Genomic DNA, 12,244 nt, shown 5'->3' on the forward strand with positions numbered 1-12,244 from the left:
CAGGGCTCAGACTGGGGGAAATTCTGACCCCAGGCGACAGCTGGCAATGGCTGGAGATACTTTTACATGTCACAATGAGTGGGAAGGTGGGGAAAGAATGCTACGGTTGGTAGAGCCTGGGATGCACACAACACTCAACAGTGCACACGTCTGTCTCCTGCAACAGAGGATTATCTGCCCCAAATGTCAACAGGGCTCATGCCGAGAAGTCCTGCCCTAGACCATGAAGTGCCCACTGTTAGACAAGTATGCAGTACCCTCTTTCTCTGCAAACCTCCAACTCTCATTTCCCAATCCTCACCCTGAGCTGATTATCTCACCCATTTCAGAATAAAATAAAGAAGTCAGAAGAGCACCTCCATAAGTTCCCTTAGCAGTTTTCCTCACCTACCTGCCCCCTATGCTCTGCTGGCCTTCCTGTCACATTAGAGATGGACGGTTCTGCATGTGTTCAGTGTGTTCACTAGACCCCATGCCCTCTGCCCATGTACACCCTTCAACAGTCATTTTCCACTGCTTACCCTGTTGCCAATTTCCCTCTTTTACTTAATCATTTAATTAGTGTGCAAACATGCTACTCTTCTATTATTTCTCTCACCTTTAAACAAGCCCTTGCTTGGCCCCGTATTGCCTACTTCTCTGCTCCTGTTTTAGCAAAACTCCATGAAAAAAAACATCCAATTTTCTCCTAAATTCATTGCAATTAGGCTTTTGGTCCCCTCATTCCATTTTGCTAAACTCTTACAGCCAATTCCCAGTCACTGTCTCATTTAACTGATCAGCAATACTTTCTTCTGTGGCCTCTGGGTCACCACACACACTTGATCTTCCCCCGTCTCACCAGGCTCTCCTCCTCAGTATCCTTTTCTCAATCTTTTCATCTCCCCAGCTGAGTAACGGCAGAGCACTCCAGAGCACGACCCCCAGGCATCTTCTCTGTCTGCACTCACTCCATCAATGATCTCTGTGCCATTTAAAAGTTGTGGACTACCAAAGTATTTTTCCAGTCTAAACTGCTCCTCAGAACTCTAGACCCATATACACCACATGTCTACTTGATATATTCATTTGGATGGCTATTAGCTACCTCAAGCGTATGTGGGCAAGTCTGAACTGCTTCTCTTCCTCCGAAAGCTTGCTTTTATGTTAGCTTTTTTTCAGGTTCCTCTGGCAAAATACCACGGAGCTATGCTTGACTCCCCCTCATCCTCTACTGCACCCAGTGCATCAGCAAATCCCATTAGTCCTACCATCAAAATGTGCCAAAAATCCAACCACTTCAGTCCATTTTTTCTGCGCCAGGTCGGTCTGAGCCACCAGCTATTCACAGGTGGCCCTGCTTCTGCCCTCAGCCACCCCACCCCTTGCTCTTCATTCATTTCTTAATACAATAGCGAAAACGATCCTTTTAAAATACATGTCGATATTGTGACTCTTCTGCTCCAAATCTTCTCATTTGATCCTACTTCTTCCCAGTAAAAGGCCCTAGATGACCCCACTTCTCTGAGGCACCTCTACTGCTCTCCCAGGTCCGTCTACTTTAGCTCACATGGGCTTCCTTAATGCTCTTCAACTTTAAGAGCCTTTGCCTGGAATGTTTTCCCCCATGTGCACGTGGTTCACCCTTCTCCACCTTTAGACCTCCCCTGGCTGCTTACACTTGTCACCCCCTCCCCGGCAGCACTCCCTACCCACGTGGCTTTGTTAATCTCCAAACCGCTTACTACCTCCTCCTGTGCTCTGGCAACCTCACTGTTTGATTTACGTGTCTGCTTTCACTAAGATACATGCCTGAAGAGAAGAGGGATTTTTGCCTGTAACTTTGATTGCTTTACCTGGAGCCTCTGAAACAAGGAAGGGATTCGATAAATGCTCAGTGAATAAATGAGTGAATGAGGCATTCTGTGGACTTTTTCAGTAAGACAGAGTTGGAAAAGCATCATGTACAAACCCCTAAAATAACTAGCCAGTAAAATGGAGGTCAAAAGAGGAAAGATGACCTGTCACAATCACATCGTTAATTAGTTACAACTGGGTTTTCTGACTTTCAGCTTGTGGCTATTTTTTGCCCAAAGCCACTGAAACTGCCTTTGATTAATTTATCTGTTATCCCTCTTCCCTACCCATTTAATGCTTATGGGAAAGATGCATGTATGAACGTATCTTTGTAAGAAAAATGGGGAAGAACTGAACATATGGGAAAGGGGAATATTGTACTTAAACACACACACACAGGTACATTATTTGTACATCACCTTCAAAGATTAAGTACAAAGAACTGATAATAGTAATCCAGTGAACTAAGTAACTTGGCGAGTGACAATGACCTGGTCACTAAGGGAGCTTTCTGTGACCATTGTTCTGTGATTTTGTTTTTTCAGGGAGAGTGTTTTAAAAAGTGTTTAATGCCCCTGGGAAAGAAGTGAAAGTGTGAAATAATCAGATAGTGTTATTTCAGTCTATTTTTTTTCAGCCTTAAGTATTCAGGACACATTTTGAAGAAGCCAGAAGAAAGAGAAATAGGAGAAAGGAAGTGAGAGAGTGCGGGAATATCACTGACTGTGACATTTAAGTGCTACATGCATTTCACTAGTAAACTCTTCGAACTCAAGTACATCATACTGCCATCCAGAATATGAGCACATCTCAAAGGAATAAAAAAGAAAAAGTCATCACCACCCTAGTTATTTTCTGGTCTTCTGACTTAGCCACGGCACGATCATCTCTAGCCCACAGGGTAATCTCCTTCCAGGGGAGACAGAAACCTCTCTGATGTGCTCCTGGCCTTGGTTTCCATTTGGAATGTTCTTGCACACAACAAACCAGACTAACTTTACACCTCTTTCCAAAATAACACTTCTGATTACAAAAGATTGTATTTTTAAAAAAGGACTAAGATTTCAAAAGAAATAGAAGAAATACAAAATAACCGAAGCATTGGTATCTTCAAAACTGGTAAGAGGAGCACCGCTTTGAACCCTGAGATAAATCCATTTGAATGGCTGGTGCGACACACGGCTCCAAGTGGCCAGCTTGAGTGGGTGACCGCGGTTACACTTCAGCAAAAGAAGTCTCACTCTGTCCTACTCTTGCTACTTGTCATGAATTAAAAACAAGCATGTTGACTTCTTTTTTTCCTTGTTCATGACTATTTGTTAACATTTTTTAGGTGAATATTCACTTTCCAGTTCCTTCATTTTATTTTTATCAGAAGTTTAGGCAGTAAGCAGAGAATGCAGGAAGCACAACAGGAACATTTTGAGAGAAATCTAGCAAAGTGTAAATCTGTACACTTAAATATGTCTATTTGCTTCTAAAAGACTGTTTAGAAGCCCCAGCATTCATTCAGAAAAACTGTTGTCCAAAAAAGTGCTCAAGAAAAAGCTATCCAGAAAATAATTGTTTTATAAAAGAAGTACATTTATTTAATGTAAACTATGCTTTTGAGATCCCTTTAAAAGGAACTTTATGGTAGATGCACAACTTTATTATTGTGAGGAAAAGAGCATTATGTGTTAATTTGGGGAGAGATGTTTATATTTTATGTACCAATATCACCCTCTTACTTATGAAAAACAGACTTGAAAGTGTTGAGTCACAATTATCAGGGGAGTTCTCTTATCTTTAAAATATTCTAACTATGTCTCTTTCCCATTAAGTTATTCTTAGTGTCTTAGACTAGGACAAAGAACAAATTGTCCCAACCCACAGGCTGTTCCAAATGGGGACTAGATGCCTATGAACTGTGATCTGGGGCCTGGAAAAAAAGTGCCACAGTGTCAAAGATTACTGTGTTGACATATCAAAGGAGAAGAATGATATAAACTTGTGGGAAGAATGAAGAAAAAACAGTCATTTCTAAAAGGAAGAATTTCCTTAGGGAAATCAATAAAAATATTTATAGAACTTTCTCATCTCAAAACTGTCTTTAGTGTCTTTGAAAAATTAAAGCATCTTTTTAAAAAATACACATTAAAAAAAATTTAGTAGCACATTATATTTATACACACTTACACATTCTCTCTCACATACACACAAACACATATACACACACAGTTGTTTTTGCTGCACAGAAAGAGTTCATTTCATTTTTCCAAAACTTCATTTTTCCATTAAGTTTTTGGTCAGGTCAGGATATAGATAAGAAGGTGATTTAAATTGGCTATACTTTTGGACAGGAAGTAATACATTAAAGTAGGCTTACCCTTATTGCATGTAAACAGAATTACTAGGACAACTAAATAGTAATAGTTTTAGTTCCTTTTAAAATTTTTAAAAACTTGCCAAGAATGATAAGAACTGAATAGATGTTGCTTTGATTTACTGAGATGAGAAAAATATAGGGAGAAATGGAAGTAAGAGTCAATAATTTGGTTTTGAGCTTGAATCCCAAGCATCCAATAACAGCTATGAAGTCAATAGTTCAATATATGCATCTGGATGTCAGAGATGAGATTTGATATGAAGATAAATTTGGGAGTCATTGCTTTTCCAACAATATCTATAGTATGAAAGAAATAGAAACAGATTGATCATTGATAGCAAAAGTATGTTTATATAGAGAAAAGAACCCAGAACTGAGCCCCAGGAGGGACATATTGAGAAAGTGAAAGATATTCTTTATACATACATGTGGGCATGCATCGCTCTTCCTCTATCCCCCAATAGAGATACCTTTTATACATTTTTATCATAATAATAAAGTATCTTTCTGGCTCTAGTTTTCTAAGAATTTTTCTATATCAAGTTTATGTAAAGAAAAATAATTTTATAATACTTAATAAAACATAATTTGAAGATTAAACCATCTCTACACTATAAAGTAAAACAAAATAACAATTACCTTAGAATTACCTTCAGTTTTCAAATTTTCAAATTCCACACTGCTATTCCCCAGTACCAGCAAAGATAATCCAAAATTGGCCAGAGCATCTTATCTCTTAGTTTATCTAAATCCGTTTTCCACAGAAACCATTCATATGAACAATCAGATGTAAATTTAGGAAGCTATGAAGCTGAAGTCTAAATTGCCTGAAGTCTGAGTTCGGAGGGCAAACCTGAAACTGCTGTTGCTTGGTTGACTTTACTAAGCTAGTGTGATTTTATATATACACACACACACATCTAAGAAGAGCAAATATGAGGGAGAGGAAAACTGATGATGACAGTGATGAGGAGAGCAGCAGATACTGACTGAATGACTGGCTACTCATAACACGTCATACTGGTCAAAATCAATCAGCTTTTCAACCTCAATGCAACTGACGCTTTGGGCCAGATAATTCCGTTGCAAGGGGACTGATCTGGTCATTAGAGGATGTTGCTAAACACCCCTGCCTTCTGCCTATTACACACCCACAGCATCCACTCAACTATGATTAAAGTATTTCTCCAGACAACACCAAGGGTCCCCAGGGAAAGGGGGTAAAATCATCCATGGCTGAGAACCACTGGTCTAAATGCTTTATATGCATTACCTCATTAAATCCCCACAATTATCCTAGGAAGTATTACGGTTTCCCTCCACTTTCAGATAATGAAGTATAGAGAGGATTTTTAAGTTGTTGAAGGTCACCCAGCTGTAAGTGGTACTTCACTACACAAACTCAAGTACATCTAGCCCCAGAGTCTGCATTCACCACAATGTACTGGAAATAAGTGTAGAAATTATTTCAGAAAGTGGAGAGAACTTGTTTCTCAAAATTACTTGGAGGACAAGAGACTAGGTGAAAATCTTCGCAATCTATGAAGTACTATGCCAGTACAAAGGGCTGTTATTTTTACGTAATAATACTTAATACCCACAGAAGCAATAACAAACTATATTACACTCGGAAGCACTTTTAATTCGCAGAAGAAACTGGGTATTTTTGCCTCCGTGGGACACTTACGGTCCACAGGAAGTTGCTTGTATCTCTGGCTGTCGCGCACAATACTGCCACCGCTGTCGCTGGAGCTGCTGTTCTGACGGATTACATTTGCTGGGACCTTTGACACAGGAACAGGTGCAGGAGTAGAAGGTGGAAGGGGGACAGGAATAGGAGCCGGTATTGGAGGAGGAGATGGAGCGGAGGGAGGGTCACCTGCTCTTGGACCATATTCCATCCTTTGTTTCTACAAAAAGACAAATAATTATTTGAAATTGTAAAATTACAAACCTAGGCTAGGAAAACATTTTATACTTTGACAAGACATTGAGGGCTATTTATTTGTAAACTTATTTGCAAATCCAAAACAAACTTACGTGTGTGTGTGTGTGTGTGTGTGTACACATACATTTCTCCAATATTATATGGAATAATGATCATTAAAAATCATCTTTTAAGTATTCTACATATTTGTTCAAAATCAAAATGTAAATTAAGTAGTTGAAAAAATACAACAATAGCAAATACTAGTATTAATAACCATAATGAATGTCAAGAAAACTAAATTTGAACTTTGAATCACTCAAGACCAGGGTAAATCAAAAGATTTCTGACTATTTTGTCATTTCCTAATGATAACTTCTAATTATACTGGAAGTCTGAATATCAACAACATAAAACACTACTTACTGTTTAAATGTACGCTAGATTCAAAAATGTTTAATTCTGCTGTTATTTGCTAAGAAGACAGGCAATATTTCAGTAGATAAAGGGACTATGCTTTGTAAAACAAACAAGTCATTTTAAAATGTTATTTTTGTCAAGTTACAACATTTTCTGCCATCACCTTAATGCTAACTTCTTAAAAGTAGAAAATTTTCTTGTTGAAATGGGAATGTTGGGGGGTGAATGGTGGTAAGGGTAACGGTATGATCTTTAATTAAAATTATGACTGCAACTCAAAAACATATATTAGAAAAAAATCTACGTGGGGATTTGTATTTAAAAAGGTGGATCTGATAAAATACACAGTAACTTTCAGTAATTTAAAAATCCTGATTGTTAGGCCTCTAGAAAACTGCATTATGTATATTATTACACTACACACAAAAGTTAAAAGGTTAAACAAGATAATTTTAACTAAGAGATAACTGCACTATCACAAGTACCAAATTCTCAAAAGGCAGTCTTTCTGTGGGTTTTCTTTCGGTAGAATCAAAGATACAGAAGAATTACTTAAAAGCTTAGATACTGGTGCAATTATTCTAAAATTCAAGATTAGCAGGTAAAATGCAAATAGCAGGCCTTTTGGTAATCTGGTCCTTTGATTAGAACAATACTTTTAATTTCTAAATTGGCCCAAATATACGGCAGTATTGATTTTAAGAGAGGCCTCCCAATTTCCACAGAGATCAAAACATAAAAACACACGCCACACACATACCACTTTTCAATTAAATCATTACTCAAAACACAAGACACCGTCATTATAGCCGTCTACACAGCAAACAAGTCACCCCTGCGGAAACCGGCCTGGGGGACGCCCCGGTTCCTCCCCGGTGCCTTAGAGGCTACCACTCACCAGCCAGTGGGGGGAGAAGGCAGGAAGGCTGTAACAGCAGGGACGGAAGAAGAACTGAAAGAAGTGGTGGTAATGCTGCTAGGTACTGGGGGGAGGGAGGAGGGGCAGGAGTCGGGGTTAAGATTCCCAGCGATGCCATGGAGTTAGATGGGGCAGAAAGGGACTGCTGCCCCCGTCAGCGTTCAAGGCCTAGAATCATTTCTAATATATTCAGTAATAGAGTTCATTTGGTATTATTCCCCACAAAACAGTGTTCCTATATTTGGGCCAATAAAATATTTAAAGCAATCAAACTACAGCAAACATCACCAAAACGTAATACTTAGCACACGCCAAAGTCATCTGGGTAATGTATCTGCCACGTTCTCTTGACAAGAATGTACTTTGTACATAATTTCAGGAAGGAGTAGTGAGACCTCACATTAGGATTTCAAAAGTGTCAGAGTTCAAATGACTGTTTTTAAAGCTTAAATAAACAAAAAATGCTATCAGCTCTGCATTCTGTCATGGAATTCATATTTTCTGCGTTCCTAAAAACAAAAACAGTTAATGTTTTGCTATTCGCCAAATACACTGTGGGCTATTGTCACAATCAAGCCTGAAGACAGGCTCACCAAACCTTGGGCCTCGTTCATTCATCTGTCACTGCTAAATAATGCAACGCCATCAGTATGACCTAACATACTAACAGGCTTATAATATATACACTTGGTGAAGGTAAAGAGAAACCACATGCAAATTTTTCATGAATAGTGTCACAAGTTTTATTTACTTGCACACTTTCCCCCTTGCTTGATCCTCTCTTCCTGCCTCGCGCTTCCAGCCCCTGGAATAAGCAGGGGCAAAAGCGTTTCCTCAAATCGCCGCCACCTGTTCTGAAATGGTGACCAAGGCGGCTTTTCCGGGGGAACTGATTTCTCATTCTTGGCATGAAGGAAACAGAATCAGTATCAACTCTTGACATCATGCTTCTATGTCCCTCCCTATCTGCTCTTCTCCCTTCTATCTACCCCCCAGTTGCTGCTCTTCCCTTCACTATTTCTGTTCTTGGCTATTTTGGTTGGAGGTAGAGAGCTGATGCCACAATGTACCTGTAACTGTTGAAGAGTCTTGGAGAGCAGAATGGCACCCTCAGCTTCCTTCTCCTGAACCAAGGATGCTGAAGCTCCAAATCCAAAAGAGAAATCTTGACCAACTTTTTCCAGTTTGCCCAGGACTTCTCCAGTATTAGCACTGGAAGTCTCACATCCCCACAAACACCCTAGTGTGAGCAAACTTGAATGAACCTAATTTTGTACCATAACTGTCACTCCCTAACTCTTGCCTGTTACCTCCCACAAATATACAGTTCTATTTAAAGTGAAATCTCTTTGTCTTTTTCTCTGAAAGAATCCAGAATTACTAGACCCCATGGCAAATGACTTTCTTATTGATAATTAAGTCAGAATGAGTCACTTTTCTTTGGCCACTAAAACTGAGTAGAAATTCTCAAGGATTAATGAAAGTTAATGAGAGATAAGCTCCTGATTCATGCAAGATACTGCCACAGAGGGGAAATTATGCAAGCAAACCCAGCAAAGTCATTAAAATTGAACTGTTCTTAAAAATTTAACCTGTGTATTTTTCCTCTAAATTTGGTCTCTTTGGAACTCTGTAATGAAAAGTAGGCACAGCTGGGACATTGGAGGGTGTTAAGTCCAGAGACTGAATCCAAAAAATCACATTAAAAAGAAGTGCCATGAGGGAACAAATAGGGGTTACCTCTGACAGCTCCCCAAGTAATTGCTATTAGGAAAATGGAACAAATCACATCAAATGAAAAAATTAACACAGGAGATGGAACTCAAATAGTATCAGTTATGATTCACATCAAATATTGAAACGTGAGTGAATTTAAGTTTTTTACAGTAAAATTACCCGCCCACAAACCAACCAGTGAAGGAGCTTATAAATATGTAATTAATTTCCTTCACTCTTATCTAGCCATGGGATACTAATTATATAGAATCACACTACATTATAAACACTGTGGATCATTTCAGTAACTATTTGTGTATTAGAGTACTGTGATTTAAAAATATTAAAGTATAGGTTCATCTTATTGGTTATAAAGAATACAATTAAAGTGGATTAAATGTGAGACGAATTCTTTAAAAAAAGCTGCTTTTACAAAAAGAAATACATATCATTGCATTTTAGTAAGCTTTAGTTTCAAACTTGTAAGCAGTCTAAATACATACAGAAAATTTTTAAATTCTGCACATGTACATGCTGGCCAGTAATTTTATATATATATGTATATATATATATGGAGAGAGAGCAAAAAGGAGGAAGGGAGAGCATATTATTCAAATTATCATGAGCATTACACGAGAAAATGTCAACACATGAGGCAGAACATGAAGTAATCATCCTTGTCTAAGACCCATGCCTCTAATTAACAGATGAATAGTGTTCTAAAATTAATTTAAAAAACAAATTTTAAAGAACTGGAATGAATGCTTCAATGCATATGAAGGCATTTTTAGTAAAATGATCACTGTCTGCCCAGTAGTATCTCAATGTCTAGATTAAGCTGGGAAACAGAGCAGGCATAAGAGGGGGGAGAATTAGTAGTGCTGGTGGTTTATTAGTCACCTGCAGAAAATATTTCCACATTTAGTTTAAGGCTATTTAAATGTGGATATAGAAAGTAACAGAATTTTATATTTAGACTTGGTTGTGGAGATCGTGAAACCTGACCCTTTCCATTTCACAACTGAGAAAACTGGAGCATAGAAAAATAAAATGCTTCCTTTAGGCTTTCTTTAAGGTCACACAACTGGTTAGTGGCAGGACCAGAACTTGAACCCTCACCCACCAGCATTAGATTGGGACTTCTTCCATGGTACCATAACATCTCTTGCTAGGAATCAAAGAAGACAGGAAATTTTCTGTTGAATTCACACTTTATGTGGCAAGGAGACTGCAGACAGGGAGAAAGGCCCCTGGATGACCATCTGTTGCCCAGCTAAAATACTACCAAGCCCTAAATGCTCTACAACAAAATTTTTATCAGATGATCTGTCATTTATTTTCATTTCTCCATAGTCTTTCAAAAGCACATACTTCCTTTACCCTGCGGTTTCATTCTATCTTTTTTTATGTTTTACATTTTTCTAAATCCTTTATTAGCTCGTTCTATTTTACTTCTAAAATTTTGCAGAGGCCATGGGAGAAACACATTAGGTGGGAATAGCTGTGTTAGCAGAGCTGTTAAAAATCACTCCAAATGTGAGGATATTAAATAGCCTGGACTCTCAGGGACATCAGGTGGCAATTCAACACGGATGCACTGCTGGTGCCAGGCTCTCAGAAGAGAATCTCTAACCAAAAGTGTGTGAATAATAGGCAAGGGCTACTCTCGTGACCTTCACCCAGCAGTCACCACTACCCTTTACAGGAAACAGAAGGGTATGAAAATGAGTCATAACTATGTGCATTTTTAAAACATCTAGTGACTTGTAAACACTATATGGAAATAGTTTACATCTAATTTCCTTATTCCCACCATTCTCAAAATGTCTACTTTCTAAGTGAATTATACAATCTGGATTATTTTCCTAAATGAAAAAAGAAAGAACAAAAGAAGGAATTAATAGAATCTGAGGAATGGATGCATAAGACAAAAATCCAATTCCAAAGATGGTGACTGATCAGATAAACTTTTTTCACAGTACAATGCATGGTAAAGCTATTCCAAGAAAATGTCAGCTCATGCATTCACAAAGTGAAAAAACTGCACAAAATGAGATGACAATCTTTTCTAAACATGATTCCCCAAAGTAGCTGACTACGTCAGAGCATGGGTTCTGAATTCAGAGTTCTGGGTCACAATCCTGACTCCACATGGCAGTCTAACTGTGGGCAACTCACTTCTCTGTGCCTTGGTTTCCTTATGTATAAAATGTGCTTACTTCACAGTGGTTATGGGGAATAAATGAATCAGTATTTTTGAAGTTCTTACACAATGCCTGGCATACAGCATGCTCACTGACCACTGGCATTCTCTACTTTAGGGGGAATAGTATTATTGTCTGTGAATATGGGGGCGGCTTAGGCAATAAATCATTAGGCATCTTTCTGCACTACAGTACAGGGATCTAACATCTTTTTGTAAGGAGGATTTATTCAAAATTTTGGTATCACTGGATGGAAGAGATGGGAAAAAGTATGCCAGCTCTTTCTGTGGAGGCAGAGGGTCACTGCTCCTAATAGACAAACATGAACGGAGGGGCTAAAGCCACGGCAGATGCTTGGAGATTCGATTCTGGACACCAGGCTTTGAGGGAGGATGTGCTCAGGGCTGGGCTTTCTTTCTTTCTTTTTATCAAGTGCAAGATGCTAGCACTCAACAAGTATTTGTGGGGTGAATGAACGAAGAGATGAGTAAGACATAGAATTGATTTGGGTGTTTGTAACCCAGTGGAGTTCCATAAGGTTAGGGTACCAGGATCACTGGACTCTACATACATACGGTGGTGTCTTTACTGTCATTATGAATAAGCTGCTGGGTTTTTCTTTACATATTTTAGGTAAAGGTATCTGGTAATACTGTTGTGAATATATAAAATGAATGGCATATATTTCCTACGATGCTTTTATCTTTTCCATCTTACTCTATATAGCCCTTGTGTGTGTGTTACAAATGCTTTGAGAGTAGCAATCCTTTTAGAGAAGGACTTATGCCAGTAGCAGATTGTCAAGCTTGCTTATTGAAATTTTAGAAGATTCTGATGGTTTCGGGGGCTCAGTC

General features: G+C 38.6%; 1 protein-coding gene across 5 annotated transcripts in view; it reads right to left on the reverse strand.

The window, feature by feature from the left end:
- Positions 1-12,244, reverse strand: part of EPS8 (epidermal growth factor receptor pathway substrate 8) — a 183,301-nt gene that overhangs the window by 4,632 nt on the left and 166,425 nt on the right. For all 5 annotated transcript variants that reach the window (XM_036908960.2, XM_036908969.2, XM_057491987.1 and 2 more), the window contains one exon: positions 5,892-6,114. In XM_036908960.2, coding sequence (XP_036764855.2) covers positions 5,892-6,114 — 223 coding nt within the window. The remainder of the gene's footprint in view (positions 1-5,891; positions 6,115-12,244) is intronic.

The sequence above is a fragment of the Manis pentadactyla genome, chromosome 14 (assembly GCF_030020395.1).
Source record: "Manis pentadactyla isolate mManPen7 chromosome 14, mManPen7.hap1, whole genome shotgun sequence".
Classification (NCBI taxonomy): domain Eukaryota; kingdom Metazoa; phylum Chordata; class Mammalia; order Pholidota; family Manidae; genus Manis; species Manis pentadactyla.